Source organism: Podarcis bocagei, assembly GCF_964188305.1.
Source record: "Podarcis bocagei genome assembly, chromosome: 15".
Taxonomy (NCBI): Eukaryota; Metazoa; Chordata; class Lepidosauria; order Squamata; family Lacertidae; genus Podarcis; species Podarcis bocagei.
Window position 1 is genome coordinate 23,987,163 of NC_138141.1, and position 18,639 is coordinate 24,005,801.

The 18,639-nt window shown below is 45.4% G+C and overlaps 1 protein-coding gene across 2 annotated transcripts in view; it reads left to right on the forward strand.

Annotated features, from left to right (window-relative positions):
• Positions 1-18,639, forward strand: part of SORL1 (sortilin related receptor 1) — a 115,555-nt gene that overhangs the window by 50,385 nt on the left and 46,531 nt on the right. For both annotated transcript variants that reach the window (XM_081172432.1, XM_081172431.1), the window contains exons 12-20: positions 3,835-3,923; positions 6,272-6,450; positions 8,424-8,610; positions 11,850-11,978; positions 12,765-12,850; positions 12,972-13,144; positions 14,293-14,424; positions 15,656-15,747; positions 17,444-17,690. In XM_081172432.1, coding sequence (XP_081028558.1) covers positions 3,835-3,923; positions 6,272-6,450; positions 8,424-8,610; positions 11,850-11,978; positions 12,765-12,850; positions 12,972-13,144; positions 14,293-14,424; positions 15,656-15,747; positions 17,444-17,690 — 1,314 coding nt within the window. The remainder of the gene's footprint in view (positions 1-3,834; positions 3,924-6,271; positions 6,451-8,423; positions 8,611-11,849; positions 11,979-12,764; positions 12,851-12,971; positions 13,145-14,292; positions 14,425-15,655; positions 15,748-17,443; positions 17,691-18,639) is intronic.

The window sequence follows — 18,639 nt, forward strand, 5'->3', positions numbered from 1 at the left end:
GTGTAATTCAAATCTGAATACAGTGATACCTCGGAAGTCGAACGGAATCCGCTCCGGAAGTCCGTTTGACTTCCAAAAAGTTTGGAAACCAAGGCACAGCTTCCGATTGTCTTCAGGAAGCCACACCAGACATTCGGGTTCCAAAGAACGTTTGCAAACTGGAACACTTAATTCTGGGTTTGCGGCGTTCGGGAGCCAAAACGTTCGAGTTGCAAGGCGTTCGTCAACCAAGGTACAACTGTAGTCATATAAATAGCCCAATCAAAGCAAATGGGGATTTTACTTTTTATGCCACTGGCCTTATAGCATATACCATATATAAAAATGGCTTGGGAGCGACTAATAGACTATCATCACAGTTCAGTTTTGTGCTGCTTTTCCATGGCAAGTTGCTCAAAGCAGCTCAAAGCCTCAGAAAAGTGTGTATAACAATTCACTGACAGTTGTAAGGTGTGACAAAATTTAAATAGGCGTGTGCATAGGAATACGCTATATCAAAGCATTTTGTATTAATAAGTAGACAATAAAATTAAACAATCCACTAAGAATGCCTTGCAGAGTGCCTGGGTGAAACTGCCTCAGCTCACGGGCAGAGGCCAAAGCATCTTGTTTTTTCTACATTGCGGTAATAGTAATAGTAATAATTTATTATTACGGTCAAAGACCAGCACAACTGAGACTGCTTTCACAAGAATGAAATAGATATTTAAAACCGGAAACGTGGAAAGAAGCTTTCATCACATTGATACCTAAAGTGGAAACTGAAAAGACTCAGCTTAAGAACTACCGTCCCATCTCACTCCTAAATGTGGATTACAAAATATTTGCAGACATTTTGGCAAATAGACTTAAAAAGGTACTAAATGAAGTAATTCACAAGGACCAGGCAGGCTTTCTCCCAGGCAGACATTTGTTTGACAATACCAGGAACATTATTGATATTCTGGAACTGTTGCAAACCAATATTAACACTAAAGCAGTGTTAATTTTCATTGATGCGGAGAAGGCCTTTGACAATATTTCCTGGAGGTTCATGAAGAAGAACTTGGAAGGGATGGGAGTGGGACGGGGATTTGAAAATAGTCTAGAAGCAATTTATTCAGAACAAAAAGCTAAGTTGATAGTGAACAATGTGGTGACAGAAGAGTTCCAAATTGAAAAAGGAACACGGCAGGGGTGCCCTCTCTCCCCCCTATTATTTATCTCAGTCCTGGAGGTGCTCTTGAACATGATTAGGAAGGACCGGCAGGTACAAGGAGTACGGGTCGGAGCGAAACAATATAAACTGAAAGCTTTCGCAGATGACTTGGTTTTAACACTACAGGAGCCAGAATCTAGTACAAAAAGAGTTTTAGAACTGATTCAGGAGTTTGGTCGGGTGGCGGGATTCAAGTTGAATAAACAAAAAACTAAAGTTTTGGGGAAAAACTTGACATCTTCAGAAACAGATGGGTTTCAGAGGGAAACAGAGTTAAATGTGGTTTAAAAAGTGAAATACCTGGGGGTTAACTTGTCTTCTAAAAATTTGAATTTATTTAAAGATAATTATGAAAAATGTTGGTCGGAAGTTAAAAAAGATCTAGAAATCTGGTCAAGATTGAAACTTTCCTTGTTGGGTCGAATTGCAGCTATAAAAATGAATGTATTGCCAAAGATGTTGTTTTTGTTTCAGACCTTACAGATCGTGGACAGAGTGGAATGTTTTGGAAAGTGGCAGAAGGATATCTCAAAGTTTGTTTGGCAGGGCAAAAAGCCCCGTATAAAGTTTAAAATACTAACTGATGCAAAAGAAAGAGGGGATTTGCCCTGCCAGACTTAAGGTTATATTATGAAGCTGCAGCCTTCTGCTGGATGAAAGATTGGTTTTTATTAGAAAACACCGATGTCCTAGATCTGGAAGGGTTCGACAATGCTTTTGGGTGGCATGCATATCTGTGGTACGACAAGGTTAAGGTTCATAAAATGTTTAAAAACCATATTGTCAGAAAAGCAATATTTATGGTCTGGACAAAATATAAAGACTTATTAGAAAATAAGACCCCGAGGTGGCTGTCACCAGTGGAGGCTAAGGCCCGGAAAAAACCCAATATGGAGGCCGGCTGGCTGAAATATTGGGAAATGGTTGAAAAAATTGGAGACAACTGGAGGTTGCAGAGCTATGAAAAACTAAAGAATAAGGTGCAGGATTGGTTTCACTATGCTCAAATTCTTGAGGTTTTTAAGGCGGATAAAAAAATAGGATTCCAGGTGGAAAAATCGAAACTAGAGACAGAATTGTTAGAACCAAAGACTAAGTTATTATCAAGAATGTATAACTTGCTGCTTAAATGGAATACCCAGGATGAGACAGTTAAATCAGCCATGATAAAATGGGCTCAAGACATTGGGCACAATATTATGTTTGAAGACTGGGAAAGGTTATGGACCACCGGTATGAAATTCACGGCATGTAATGCCCTGAAAGAAAACATTATGAAAATGATATACAGGTGGTACATGACCCCAGTCAAGCTTGCTAAGATATACCATTTGTCTGACAATAAATGCTGGAAGTGTAAGGAGGCTGAAGGGACATTCTTTCACCTTTGGTGGACTTGTCCAAAAGTGAAGGCCTTCTGGGAAATGATCTACAATGAGTTAAAAAAGGTGTTTAAGTACACCTTTCCTAAGAAACCGGAGGCCTTCCTCTTGGGCATTGTCGGCCAAAAGGTGTTAAAGAAGGATAGAACGTTCTTCATGTATGCAACTACAGCAGCAAGAATTCTTATCGCCAAATATTGGAAGACTCAAGATTTGCCCACACTGGAAGAGTGGCAAACGCAACTGATGGATTATATGGAATTGGCCGAGATGACTGCCAGGATCCGAGATTTGGGAGAAGAAACAATCGAGGAGGAATGGAAAAAATTTAAGGACTATTTGCAAAAGTTTTATAAGTTATATGAATTATAAGAACTCGCAGGATTTGGAAAAGTTAGCTCCAGCAAGAGAGTGTATGATTTATGAAATTAGGTAATACCAATGAAAATGTTTAAATGTTTAAAAGGATATTATATTTGCTTTTAAAGTGAATGGATAATAAGTAATTTAAACTCAAAATGCAATGATTGGAAAGTACAAAAGAAACACATGAAACAAGGTAATAATTTGCTGACAATTTTATTATTAAGAATGCACTGTGTGGGAGATGTGGGGAAGTCCGATAGAAGACTGAAATAAGCTTTGAGACGATCCATCTTTTTTCTTTTCTTTTCTTGTTGTCTTTGTTTCTTTGTTTACTCGACTGTTCATTTTTATCTGGAAAAAATGCAATAAAAAATTTTATATATAAAAAAATAAAACAATATACAATAACAGCTTATAGATTAAAATTAAAATAGTCGCATGAACACAAAAGGACCTAAGGTTAAACTAACATGCAGATTGCCCCTGGGACGCCCAGGAGGTCAGCTACGACAGTTTTCCTAGTTATCTATTTGTTCCAGGGGTGTTCTATGCCTACAAATTTGCGCACAGAATCTGGCGGCCATCCGGGTCACCTTGTGATTTTTGCCTAAGAGGAGAAAATTTAGTTTAGGCTTGTTCGGGAGGTCAGCAAGCCTCACCAGATGGGGGTTGATGGTATCTCTACGCACCTCATCGTAAAAAAGGACATCTAAAAAATAAGTGTTCAGGGCTTCCTATTTCCCTTAATGGGCAGATGCTACATTGCGGTATATCGCCAAACCGCGATGTTTGGCTGATGATACACTGCAATGTTGAAAAGCTGATATCGGCCTCTCTAGCCTCCAGCCTTCTTCCACTCATGCGCCCCTGTTTTTCTTCTTTCTTCAGGTCCTGTCCGGACCCCATTATTACTCATGGGGCGACCATGGAGGGATCCTCATGGCGGTAACACAGGGCACAGAGACAAACCAGCTCAAGTAAGTTCCATGGGCAAATAGGCTGCTGAATCTGAGCTAACAGAAAGCAGTAGACTAGCCCAGTGTTTCCCAACCTTTTTTGGGCAAAGGCACACTTGTTTGAGGAAAAAAATCTCGAGGCACACCACCATTACAGCCCCGTGACGTCAGCGCGCAGCGTCACGCCGGGAGGGACGCACGAAAGTGAAAGTTTTCAATTTTTTTCCCTCCCCCTTGCCGGGGAACCTCCAAGCTTTGGGGGTGGGGGGGGGAGGAGGCAGCAAAGCGAGGGACTGAGGGACGGCGGCAGCTGAGGCGGCGGCGGCTGTTGTGGTGGTGGCGGCGATAGCGGGCGGAGGAGGGGGCGGCGGCGGGGCCGAGGTGGCCGGCGGCGGCGGGGGAGGCGGCGGCGGGTGGAGCAGGAGGGCGGCCGAGGCCGGTGAGGGAGTAGGGTTGCCCGGGGCTTGAGGAGCCGTCGCCGGGAGTTGCTGCTGCTGTTGTTGCTGCTGCTGCCCGGACATGCCGGCCTCCTCCTCGTCCGCTGTCTCGCGCTCCTCCCTTTTGCACGCACTGCCCCGCCGCCGCCCCATTGGCTGGGTCCTGTCAGCTGATCCTGTGTTATTTCCTGTGTGTGTGTGTGAGGGGAGAATGGAGAGAGAAACCTTGGCACCACCACCGTGGAGCCGCTCCCGGCTCGACGCGGATCCTCGCCGCCGCCGCCTCTCACCGCCCGACTCGCCCGCCTCCCTCCCACGGCACACTAGCCAACGTCTCACGGCACACTAGTGTGCCGCGGAACACCGGTTGGGAAACACTGGACTAGCCGATAATTAGCTCTCCACTTGATTTCCTTTAGGCCACATAGGGAAGGATTGTTGTGATTTGTTATACTGAAGCTTTACCAATGGAGAGCTTGAAGAAATGAGAAGTGATGTGATTCCTCTCCCCCCATTCCACCTGGCACTGAGCTTTTAGAGGTGGCAGTGGTGAGCTAGAGAATCTGGAATTTTACTACAGTTTGTAGAAAAAACGTTTGCAGCAGATTGCTCTCAAGAACAAACAATCCATCCAAATTGCCATTCAGATTTGCATCACAATGCCTGTAGCTATTGCTGCTTTTCCTGTAGCTATGAACAACGGGCTGCCTTCAATGCTAGTTCCACTCAAGAGTTAGACCCATTGCAATCAATGGAGTCAAATGACTCGTGTCCCTTGATTTCTGTGGGTCTGCTCTAAGTAGGGCTAGCACTGGAGGCTACCTAGCATCACAAAGCACCTAAAATTTTCTAAGTTATCTACATACGTTAAAAGTGGGAAACTGACACTTCTCATGCTGTGCTTCAGGAAGAAATTGAAACTGTTTTAAAGTTCTATATTTGGGCCTCTTTAACCCCTTTTTAAAAAACTGAAAGCAGCTGGTCCGAGCTCTGATTTTGATTGTAACAGGGGCACTTGGGCAGGGGCACAAAAGGATATATGTGAGGCAGGGCCTTTTCAGTGGTGGGACTGAGACTGGAATGGAATGCCTTCTCTGTGGAGATCCACCCCCGGGCTTCTTCTTTTAGCCTTTGGGCAGGAACAGGTTGTCCCTGTTCAGCATGTGCTCAAGAGATCAACAGGTCCTAATCGGTTTTTCCCAAACTTGTTTTTGGACTACAACTCCCATCGCCCCTCATTAGCAAGACAGGGATGATAGAAATTGTAGTCCAGAAGCAGCTGGAGGCCTAAGTTTGGGAAACACCTGTCTAGATTTTACTTACAGATAGGTAGCCGTGTTGGTCTGCCATAGTCAAAATAAAAAAATTCCTTCCTGTAGCACCTTAGAGACCAACTAAGTTAGTTCTTGGTATAAGCTTTCGTGTGCATGAACACTTCTTCAGATACACTGAAACAGAAGTTGCCAGATCCTTCTATATAGTGAGAAGGTGGGGAGGGGTATTACTCAGAAGGGTGGTGGGAATGGGAGATTGGCAGATAGCTGAGATGAGCCTGTTGACGACTCTAAACGACTGTAATAGGTCTTACAGGAAAAGGCAAGGGGTGAGAAGGTGAGAAATGGCTTAGTCATGTATAATGAGATAAGAATCCCATGTCTCTGTTCAGACCAGGTCTCTCCATTGTTTTAAGTTTGGTAATGAGTTGATTGGAAAGAGAAGCTGCTGAATATATAGAAGGATCTGGCAACTTTTGTTTCAGTGTATCTGAAGAAGTGTGCATGCGCACGAAAGCTTATACCAAGAACTAACTTAGTTGGTCTCTAAGGTGCTACAGGAAGGAATTTTTTTATTTAGATTTTACTTTGTATTGATTACGGGAGTAGAGCAGATGTTAACACTGAACAGCCTTGACCTGCCATTCTCTCTGTGTAGGTACAGCACAAATGAAGGGGAGACCTGGAAGGTGTTCACCTTTTCAGAGAAGCCAGTCTTTGTTTACGGCCTCCTGACGGAGCCTGGGGAGAAAAGCACCATCTTCACCATTTTCGGCTCTTACAAGGAGAATAGGCACAGCTGGCTCATCCTGCAGATCAACACCACGGATGTGCTTGGTGAGTGAGGGAGTTGCTGTTTGGTGTCCCTCAAAGTTCTGCAGAGGGAGTCTGAGTATTGCACATTTTAAGTGTCGTAGAATTATCCTGTAGAAGTACAGTTGTACCTTGGATCCTGAATGCCTCAGTACTCAGACGTTATGGCTCCCAAGTGCCGCAAACCTGGAAGTGACTGTTCCGGTTTTCGAATGTTCTTTGGAACCCGAACATCTGATGAGCCTTCCGTGGCTTCTGATTAGCTGCAGGAGCTTCCTGCATCCAATCAGAAGCCGCGCTTTGGTTTCCAAATGTTTTGGAAGTCGGATGGACTTCTGGAATGGATTCCATTCAACTTCCAAGGTATGGCTGTATTCTGGATATTGCATTTTGGCACTGAGACATCTCTGTTATGTATCCTCCCTCATAGAATTATAACTCCCATGGTTCCTTGGTGAGAGGAAAGGACTGTTTGAGTTGTTGTTGTTGTTGTTATTATACTGCCCTATACCCTCAGGTCTCGGGGTGGTTCACAACATAAAATCACAATATAAAAACACAAAATACATAATAAAAACAAGAACAACCCATAAACACATTTTTAAAAGGTGTTGGGTGTCAGCCAGCCTAAAGCCTGGTTAATTTCATTTAATCTTCACTGGATATTCATATATTTAGGAGACTCATTTAGGAAGTACACCTTCCTTCCTGCAGAAGTCTTTTGTTTAGACAGGACTTTACAATATTATTTTTCTTTCAGTCAGTATTCATTTGATGTTTTTTACAAATCTTTTGTTGATTTTTATCATTATATATTAGACTTGGCCTTGCTCTGTTTTTTAATGAAAGCACAGATTATAAATTTGCCAGTAAATAAAATTATAAACTGCCTTATTGAGGGGTAGCCAAAATGGCGCCCTCCAGAGGCTGCTGAACTACAAATCCCAGCATGTCTGACCCCTGGCCATGCTCACTGAGGGTGATTCTCAGGTGGCACAATTGGTCAGTGCATCTGGCTGTTAACCAGAAAGTTAGTGGTTTGAGCCCACCCAGGGACAGCTGTAGGTAGGATTTCTGTATTGCAGGGGGTTGGACTAGATGACCCTTGGGTTCCAACTCTATGATTCTATGTGACAAGTTCAATCCCCGGCATCTCCAGGTTGGACTGGGAGAGAACCCTGTCTCAAATCCTTCAGAGAGCTGCTGCCAGTCTGTGTAGACAGTACTGAGTTAGATGGGCCAATGATATAAGGCAGTTTCATATGTGGTGGCATAGATCTGTGGGGAGTGGGAGGCAGGAGAAATTTCCAGTCCCGAAATCCTGCTTTTATGGGTGTTTAAAATACTGGCATGCAATCACATCTGGAAACAGGAGAAGCAGTTAAACATGGCAGAAGAACGAGCTTGACTAAAATGTAGAACTGATGCCTTCTAAAACTGTAAGTGTTCTAAGTGGAGCTTCTTGGCAGCCCAAATGGGTTTGAAATATAAATAAGATACGTGACTCACTCCAAGGAATGTTCTGCGGAATGGGTTTGTTGCTGTCTGTCGTAGTAGGTATGGGGGAGAAATTTGATTCAGCTCGCATTTCAGGATGGACCTGCCTAATTCACACCTTGTGAAACATCACATCAGCAGAAACACAACCACCCTGTGAAATCTTTTGTGTTTCCTAATTTTGCAATGTAGTTCTCCAGCCAAGCAATGTGTACAAAAAATGCATAAACTAGGGCAAAAAGTGTGCATAAAAATGCAAAGGTTGGTAAAAAAACAAAAACATAAAAAATTGCATTGGGGAACATTATGTACAAAAATGTTCAAATAGTCAAACCCCCATTAAAAATGCTTGTTAAGAAATTTGTGTTTAAATCTTGCAGCCCCCCCCCCTTTGAAAGTGGATATGTTGAGTCCATGACATGGTGAACCCACTTTATGTTTAGACGCACAAACCCTTTGCTATCCCCCCCCCCATCTAATGTTGCTTGTTCATTGCATAGGGGTGCCTTGCACTGAAAACGATTACAAACTGTGGTCCCCCTCTGACGAGAGAGGCAATGAGTGTCTCCTGGGACACAAGACGGTCTTCAAAAGGCGAACTCCCCATGCGACTTGCTTCAACGGTGAAGACTTCGATCGCCCAGTCATGGTCTCCAACTGTTCTTGCACCAGAGAGGACTATGAATGGTGAGTTCATTAAGTTCCCTGTGGACTGCAGCTCAGATTACCGTATTTTCCCATGTGTAACACGCCACCATGTATAAGACGCCCCCTATTTTGAGGGACTCAAATTTAAGAAAATGGGGGGGGGGGGAAGGGCACAGAGTTGTTCAGCTTTTGGGGGGGGGATTGCTGAAAATCGCTCACCAGCACACATCGCAAAGTCTGCCTCTCGCCTGTCCCCTCACTGGCAGAAACTGCCAATTGCCTGCCCAATTGTTGCGGCGTCAGCCAATCAACACCAGCCATTGATGCAGCGACCAATAACACTCCCAATAGCAGCTGACAGCAACCAATCAAACGTCCACCCTATGCACTATCCATGTATAAGACGACCCCCACTTTTTAGAATACTTTTTAAAGAAATACATGAAAAAGTATGGTAAATGTCAGCAATGAAGGGCACTTAATGGCTGTTTCTGTTTTTGGGTGGGATTCAATCACATAGGGTGTACATTTAAAGTTGATTTGAAGCTCTTCCAAATCTTCCCTCCCCCACCCCCTGCCAAAAATAAAATAAAAAATCAGACATTTTGCTGTATGGAAATTGACAGGGAAATGCACTGCAGAGCATTGGATAACACTTGCTTGGCACAGCCTCAGCAGTGGTGTAATGATCTGGGGTTGCAGGATCCTTATTATTCCTGCTGAAGGGTCCCTATCTTCAGCCTCCTAGAGCCACCCAATCAGCATGAAAGGGGGGCTTCTCAGCCGTCTTAAGCTCCAAGGCTAAGCATTTAGGAACACTGAAAATACTGAGCCATTTCAAAAGAATGGCGTGCAAGTTCTGTTGCATACGCTGGAACTTCAAGGAAAACTCGAACGTAAATCACGCTGAACGATTAGCCCATGTTATGTGCACTGAAAATAGTAGGTATAGCTGAAAGGCAACACATGGAGATCTGTGCAGTTTGTTACAGTGCCCCCAAAATTATTATTATTGTATAATTGTCAAATTATTGTATAATCTTGGAAGGGGACTTGGCTGCGACTTATCGCGAAGGGAGCACCGTATAATCTGCCCACAAACAAACCAGAATGAATGCTCGCTGAACAGACCCAGCTTATTTGAGCGCTGGGTATCTTTTGGCTTGACTGGCTAATCTAAATAGGAAAGCGCAGTGGGGAGTATCCTTTTCCCCACCACCACCACAAATGAGGTTTTAGCTGAGATTGTTGGAGCATCCAGAAATAGAGACGAGCAATTATTATTGCCTTGTCACTTTTTCCTTCAAATGAAGGCAGCTTCCCGAGGGAATGTTGGCTGCAGTTCCTTGTGTAATTATGAGCGCATAACTCCCACTGATCAGTTGGCCTTGAGCACTCAAACTGAACAAGGGATTATTAATACCTTAGCATTTATATAGCATTTTGGCATGTGTAGAGGGGCTTGCATACATCGTCATGTTGTCATCCTTGGTACATACTCTGTGAGTATTATTAGTATTATTCTGCCCATATTACAGATAAGGAGGCCTTGCAAGGGGAGTTAAGGGGAGAACTCACTAGGCTGTGGGTATTTAAATATTTGTCAACACAGGGGAATGACAACCTCTGACATCTGGAATTTAGGTCTGTGGGTGAGGGGCTAAAAGAAAATGGAATTCTGGTTGCTGGATTTTGAGGTATTGATGCTTTGTCAGAAACTACTGATGGATTGCTGTGAAGTGTCCCTTAATATGATATTTAAAACAGCTTTTAAAAACCAACCAACACAACTTTCCTCAAAAGTACAAGGTGACTTTCTATCCAATAAAACAAAAGTCAAGGTGATCTAGAGTCGATTTCAGTGTGCATGTGTTGTTTTTTGGAGAGGAATTTATTATATCCAATGAATTCTTCAATATAATTTGAGGCAGACTTAGCCACAAGATAAAAGTAAAAATGCTGGAATTAATTAACACAGCTGCCAGTTACCTTAGATAAATTTTGACAGTGGTTTGGGCCTCAGTGGACCCATATTGCAGAAAGCAAGTAGCTCTTGGGTAGCATACAACCACTTTGATATTTGAAGAACTTCACTGGAAGAAGAAAACCCCTTGAGGTGAATGGAGCTTGTTGAAATAACTATTACTGTAACTTGGAGCTTTGGCATTCTCTGGGGCCATTTTGTTTCCCTGGCAGTGGCCTGTGGACTGCATGTGTATTTCGCCACACAAGCCAATCCTCCCATGGCCAACCTCTATAATAAATTTCTTGTTGCTGAACTGTTAGGGATTGCCTGTTCTAGAGCACGTGTACAGAGGTAAGCTGGTGGGAAGAGCGTTGGACCAAGCTCGACAAGACTTGGGTTGATGTTCTCCTTCAGCAATGAAGTTCTCTGGGTAATACTGGGCCAGAACTTTATCCCTCCTACCCCATGGGCCAACTTTACTGGTGGGTTGGATCACCCACTGTCAAATCTTCTGATGTCATATTGAAAACCAGATGATTGGCAGGTGGGTGGTCCAGCCGTCAAAATTGGCCCACCAGGAGATGAAGATGCTGCACAAAGCAGGATTGAGCTCCATGTGCACCACCAGATGGGGTTCAGTTCTGCTTTGTGTAGGGTTTCAGTTTTGGTGTCTAGTTCTCAATGTGAACTACTTGGTGTACCTGAACTGAGATGGTTTGAAGGCCCCACGCATCAGCTGAACAGGCTAGAATGGGCCAGATGAGAAGAGCTGGTGAGCCAGGTGTGGATTCCCCATGCCTGGCCTAACTTACTTTACACAGTCCTTGTGAGTTCTCTCTCTCTCTCTCTGTATGTACATTGGACTTTCTTGCAGGTGTAATTGCGGGTTAATTCATTTTGTACTACACTCTGATTAAAATGTGGTGGAGCTAGCATCAGAAAGAAAGAAAGTCCATCATGGAGAAGCAAATGAAATTAATTTTTGGCAAGGGCAGGTGGGAGGGGGCGTAAAGATAAATTCTTTCAGCATCTGGCTCTCAGGCTGTGGAGCTGCCAGCTGGCAAAGCCTCCTGGGATGCATTAACATGTTCACAGGTCCTCCAGTGAAAAAGGGCATACTGTGAGATATTTGAATTCTGCTAATAAGAGCCTTCGTTTAAATAGCTGCATTTCCAGAACATTTGGTGCTTTAGCTTTTTTTCCTAATTGTAAAAATGTAGTTAAATAAATACATATGTATATAAACCTACACTTGAAGGGCACATTCTCCTCTCCTCCCCTTGCCCCTCGCCTCTGCTTTTTCCTGGCTCAGTGACTTTGGCTTCAAGCTGAGCGAAGACTTGTCATTGGAAGTTTGCGTACCAGACCCTGAATTTGCCGGCAAACCATCTTCTCCCCCTGTGCCGTGTCCCATTGGTTCAACTTACAAGAAGACCAGAGGGTAGGTGACTGTCCTGGTGGCATGCATTTATCTATTATTATTATTATTATTATTATTATTATTATTATTATTATTATTATTATTATTAACATTGTATACTGCTCTCCCTCAAAAGGCCACAGGAGGGCCACAGGTCGCCCACCTCAATGTAAGCAGGATAGTTGGTTATATGTGAAAGGTGGGTCATGTATTCATGAAGATAGGAACGTGGGTGGCGCTGTGGTCTAAACCACTGAGCCTCTTGGGCTTGCTGATCAGAAGGTCAGCAGTTTGAATCCCCGCAACAGGGTGAGCTCCTGTTGCTCTGTCCCAGCTCCTGCCAACCTAGCAGTTTGAAAGCACAACAGTGCAAGTAGATAAATAGGTACCGCTGTGGCGGGAAGGTAAACAGTGTTATTGTGCACTCTGGTTTCCATCACAGTGTTCCGTTGTGCCAGAAGAGGTTTAGTCCTGCTGGCCACATGACCTGGAAAAGCTGTCTGTGGACAAACGCCTGCTTCCTCGGCCTGAAAGCGAGATGAGTGCCGCATGCCATAGTCGCCTTTGACTGGACTTAAACGTCCAGGGCTCCTTTACCTTTACCTGTTCCCTTCATGATGCCATTTTTTCCAGATGGATTCAGAAGAAGGAACAGGTTTAAGAGGGAATGGGTTTGTTCTTCCTACGGGTCTCAGTGGGACTGGCTACCAAGTCAGTGTGCTTTGATAAGAACATAAGGAGAGCCTGCGCAATCAGTGGATGCAGAGCAGGACTGCAGCATTAACACCCTTCACTTTTCTGTGTTAGTTACCGCAAGATCTCTGGAGACACTTGCTCAGGGGGGGACGTTGAGGCTCGGCTGGAAGGGGAATCTGTACCATGTCCATTAGCAGGTAAGTGGGAAGGAGGCAGTTCCCGCCTCCACTAGAACCACCAACCAGAGCGACTGTTTTAGCCAGAGGAGGTGGAGACCAAAGGCTGCATCCAGTGTTCTCTTGTCTTCTTTGTCTGCAGAGGAGAATGAATTCATTCTCTACACCACACGGTACTCCATCCACCGATACGACCTCTCCTCTGGGATCAGCGAAGAGCTGCCGCTGACGGGGTTGCGAGGGGCGGTGGCGCTTGACTTTGATTATGACCGCAACTGTTTGTACTGGGCCGACGTGACGCTAGACATCATCCAGGTGAGTTTTGCCTTCTGAGCTTCTTTGGTGAAAGTTTTTGAAGAAAGGTGGTGCTGTCTAGGAGTCCCAGGGAGAGTTGCAGCCATATGGATTAGCAAGGGCGTAATGTTGGGAGCTGTTTTAGAGAACAGGGCCTCCTAGGACAGGCTACCGCTTTTGGTCAAGGATCAAAGATGGTGGGCAAAGATGCAGGGATATCATAGAGTTGGAAGAGACCCTGAGGATCATCTTGCCAACCCCCTGCAGTGCAGGAATATGCATCTGTCCCTTACGGGAATCGAACCTGCAACCTTGGTATTGTCAGTGCCACTCTCTAACCAATGGAGCTATCCAACACTCTTAAAAATGAGTTAGATATCATAGGGAGCCTATTTCCTTCTGAGGGCCACATTCCCTTCTCGGCAGCCTTGCAGGGGCCACATGCCAGTGGTGGGCAGGGCCAGAGGCAAAAGTGGGTGGGGCAATGGATATAAATTTCACCTTTGCACACTAGGGTACTTTATAGACACATTCACATGTCCCTCCGTCCAGGCAAGCAAGAGACAAGATCAGAGTTCAAGGACACATCCAAGCCAGGCAAAAACTTTACTGAATGACTTTAAATAGTTTTTTGACCTGATTTTCAAAATATGTGTTTATAGATTTTTTTTTTCATTTTGTAACCCATAAAAACAGCAGTAATTTCTTTACAAACCAGCAGCAGCTGAAACATTTTCCAAGCACAGCACATTGAAACCAGCCATTGCAAGACTCTGCATATTTCCCTGGGGGAGAGAATTCTAAAGGTGGGAAGGGGGCAGCACCAAAAAGACCCTGCCCTTGTTCCCTGTCAGTCCTAGCAGCGCTCACAGCTGAGCCAGATGATGCTTCTTGCTTGCCTGAGTAGAAAAGGGTGTCTGTGGAAACTAGGCTATGATACAAAGGTGCAATTTACACTCACTGCTGCGCTCAAATTTGCCTCACCTACCGCCAGCATGTGTCCCCCAGAAAGTGTTCCAGGTGGAAAAAAAGTTTTTCCTATGCTTGATTCAAGGTGCCCAGGGATGTGCTTGTTTTCTATATCTCCAGTCCCCCTTTGATTTTCTCTGTGCTTGTACAGGAATTGAACTCATTGATGCTTTAGATTCCTTGTTCTTATTTATTTTCAGCGCCTGTGTCTTAATGGGAGCTCGGGACAGGAGATCATTGTCAGCACTGGTCTGGAGACGGTCGAAGCGTTGGCCTTTGAACCCATCAGCCAGCTGCTGTACTGGGTGAACGCTGGCATTCCAAAAATCGAGGTATGTGTCTCTGCGCAACCTGGATGTGTTGTTGCCCAAAGCAGCAGCACCTCTTGGAGCTCAGTGGAAGCCGGGAGCATCAAACCCAGGAGGTCAAAATAATAAATTAAGCCAAGAGTCAGTAAAGACTATCACTGTCCAGGCAGAGTCCCACCCTGAAGCTTTTATAGCCCTTCCTGTCAAGGAGAGCTAGCGGCCAGCCAAGACAGGCAGGGCCAGTGCAGAAGCTTCACTGCCCTCGCCATTTGGCGCATCTGTGCACAGAGCCACAGGGTTCTGTTTCCTATCATGCCTGGCCATTGGCCATGCTTGGCAGGGCTGATGGGAGTTGTAGTCCAAAACACCTGGATGACACCAGGCCCGAGAAGGCAGACTAGGCAGAGCATAGGTTGACCTTAAGGGAAAATTAAGTTCTCCTGCGAGCTATGTATCTGAATGTATTTTGTTACTGTCCTGTAAAGCTCATGAGTGGGGCCGTTTTGGCCACGTGAGGAGCATTTCCCACAGCCTGGATGTTGAAAATAGTTTGCCATCACCCCCTCTGTCAGCCTTGGCCCACCTGTGAGCTGATAGTCCCCACCCCTTCTCTCCAGCTGCTTCCTGGTAACCAACCCATTTGCCCCAATAAGGCTTGGTATACAGGTGACCAGAAGGCTGAATCAACGGACATTTTAATCCAAGTTAGTGGCAGGAAGCTGTTTGCTGTGCTTTAAAGAGTGTGTTCAGGCTTTTGCTTTGCGTTTAACTACCTGTCTATCTCAGTAGAGCCAGTGGCATAGGGCAGCGTTACAACCTTCTGCTTCCTGCTTTGGTCAGGTTGGGAGTACAAGGCTGGGGTGGGCAGAGATGGGATTCAGAGCTACCAGTAGATCTCTGGGTAGTTGGCAGCAATTTGGGAAGAGATCCTGGCTCCCAGTTGTTCAGCAGCAACAACGAAAAGCTCCATCTTCCTCCTTTATGAAGCTGGTGAGGTGAGTATATATATTTTGGAGGGGGGTTCCTACAACCTTCTGGAGCAGATTGAGGTTGCGGGGAAGAAGGATTGGAGCGAGTTCTGTCGTGCAATCGTAAATCCTTTGCTAAAGGAACACGTGCATTGAATAGTGCCCACTATCCACATTCTTGGCTATAAGCCTTTGGAATGACTATGTACTGGAATAGTGCTTCTGCTGCTGCCCATGATGACAGCCAGATATGCTCCTTGTTTCTCCTCTTTGTGGTGTCACACTAGGTCGCGAACCCAGATGGAGACTTGAGACTTACGGTGTTGGATTCCTCTGTGCTCGAACGGCCACGAGCCTTGACTCTGGTACCTAAAGAAGGGTAAGTGAGACGTCGGAAACACTAGCAGCCAGATTTGTAAGACTCTGGGCGGAATGGTCGCCAGCTCCACAGGGCTGCTGGGAGGGTGAATGGTGCAAGGGCAGGACTGAAATTAATGCGATCTCTTTCAGGGTGGTTAAATATTAAGCTTCTGCACTTAAAATCTCGCCAAAGACTAATTTTAGCAAACTTGCTGGGGTGTTTTTTTTCTACACCTCCTTTTCTGTAATATGGTAACATGTAGGGATGTTATTGTTATGATTCTTTTGGTTTTTTTTGGAATTACTTTATATATTTGTACAGTTTCTTTTTGAATACTGTTCATTTTATGCAGAGTCAGGGCAGGAGGAGTACCTCTCGTGGGGGACACATTGTACTCCTGGGTTAGTTTTTCCATCTTTGGTCCCCACCCTGCACTCAGCTCTCACTTGTAGCTCCTAAAAGCTGCCAACATGCAACAGCGGCCACACCCCAGGAAATGGCTTCAACTGGCCAGCTAAACCAGATGACGGTAGCCAATGGGTCTCTAACCCTCAGTGAGTTAGGGATTTCCCCTCCATGCGAAGACAGGCTCTGGCAGATTGAGTGGACAAGACCAATAGTCTCTTGACCAACCACCAAGAAGACTGTTTCTGCCCATGCTCTAGAGGGCGGAGGGGGGAAGATGGGGCTCATCAACCTAGGAAGATAGCCCATCTAGAAGATGGAAAGCTCTGATCCTAAACCCTCCACTGCCTTGAGAGATATCTTTGGGGAAAGAAAAGGCTAAGGAGTAAACCCTACACAAATTTGTAGTGGAGTCCCTAAGATGGTTGATGGTATGCCTCTTATTGGCAACTCCTGCAGCCCTGCTGGTGCCAAACTTATCACTCTGTTTTCCTTTGGACTACATCAGTGAGGCCGAGAGGCGGGTCTGGTCATCTGGGGAGTACAAGAGCTCCATACACCCTGCCCAGGCTTGCGCCCTGGGGAGGTCACTTCGGTGCTGCTAATGCAGTGGTTTGATTTCACCCCCGAAAGCGCACTCCATTGTCCCTCGAGACAGATGCCAACCACAACAGCCATTCATTGACCTTAATAAAGAGATTTGGATTGATTGATTGTGTAACCGCGGAGTGCAATTCATTTATGCAGAGTGTAAAGTAATGCTTTTGGTAACAGGGAGTACATTTTTCTCCACTGTGTCCAGAGGGCAGTCTCAGCACAGAGAGAAAGAGTGGAGCTCTCTGACCCTTGAACAGATGCTTCTCCTTGCCCGAGAGACAGGGTTGTTTTGGAAAGACAGGGAAAACCACTCCCTCTAGTGAAGTTGGAAGTTAGTTCTCTCCGTTGACCAGGAAGAGAGACCTTCTCCTAAATTCAGGGAAGGGGTGATGTTCAGTGATGGGGCACTTGCATTTAATACATGTACAGTCCCTGGACTCTCCAGGCAGGGTTAGGAAAGGCCCCTGTCTGACTGTTGCTGCCAGTCAGTGTAGCCCATTGGTGGACTCCATTTCCCATCACTCCTGGCCCGCATGGCCAGTGATCTTGGATGATGGGAGTTGTAGTCCAACAGCTGCTGGAAAGTCACAGGATCTCTGTCCCTGATGTGCACTGAAGGTCTGACTAGGGGTAAGGCAGCTCCTTATGGTTGCTCCAGGGACGTGCTGAAGAGCAATAATTCTCTTGTAACGTCCGTAATTTGCCTTCTCAGGCTGATGTTCTGGACAGACTGGGGGGACTCCAAGCCTGGCATTTACCGCAGTGAGATGGACGGCTCTTCCCCAACTTGCGTTGTCTCCGAGGGAGTGAGGTGGCCAAATGGCATTTCGGTGGATGATCACTGGATCTACTGGACGGAAGCCTACATGGACAGGATCGAGCGCATCGATTTCAACGGCTTGCAGAGATCAGTAATCCTGGACAGCCTCCCGCATCCTTACGCCATCGCTGTTTTTAAGGTATTCACTGAGCGCCTTCATTTAAAGCTTTCGTTTTTTATTCCTCCAACATGTTTCTCTCTTGGACCAAAATCTTGGGCTGGAGAAGGGATGGGGATCCTGTAGCCCTTTGGATGTTGTTGGACTGCAGCTCCCAGCATGCTGAGCTGGGGCTGATGGGAGCTGGAGTTAGGGGAAGGGCCTGGCCCAGCAATCTATCTACCTTGCATGCAGAAAGTCCCAGCTTCAATCTTCCGTGTCTCGGAGCAGAGCTGGAAATGCCCCTTTCTGAAACCCTGGAGAGCTGCCATCAGTCAGTGCAGACAATGCTTGATGCAGTCAGAACAAGACAGCTAATAGTCTGTGCCTTCTAGCCTGGGTGTCAGTTCAGACTCGGCACCGTTTCTTGAATTGAAACACACATGGCACCAATGGTGAATTTTCCTCCCAATACATAAGGATGTAAGAAGAACCTGCGGGACCAGGCCAATGGTCCATCTAGCCGAGCATCCTGTTCTCAGCAGTGGCCAACCCGATGCCATCAGGAAATCTGCTAGCATATTTCCAATCAACTGGCATTCTGAGGCATTCTGTCTCTGATACTGGTGGCAATGTAGCCATCATGACATATATATATAATAGCTTCAGATAAGAGATTTTCTTCTGGGCCACAGCAGAGGAGGAAAGGCTTAAAATCCCACCCACCCAATGCATGCCCTGAGACCATTAATTATCTGCCCTCTCTGGCTGATAGTATTTGCGTTTAAAAACAAACAAACCTGCAACTTAAATGTAGAGCCACCTTTCTCCTGTCTACTTTGGCCTTCTGCTCATTGGATTGATGGCAGAAGTCCCCCTGGTTGTGCAGATTCATGGAATGATGCAGCATTATCTATGTATCTATCTATGTATCTATCTATGTATCTATCTATCATCTATCTATCTATCTATCTATCTATCTATCCTTCGA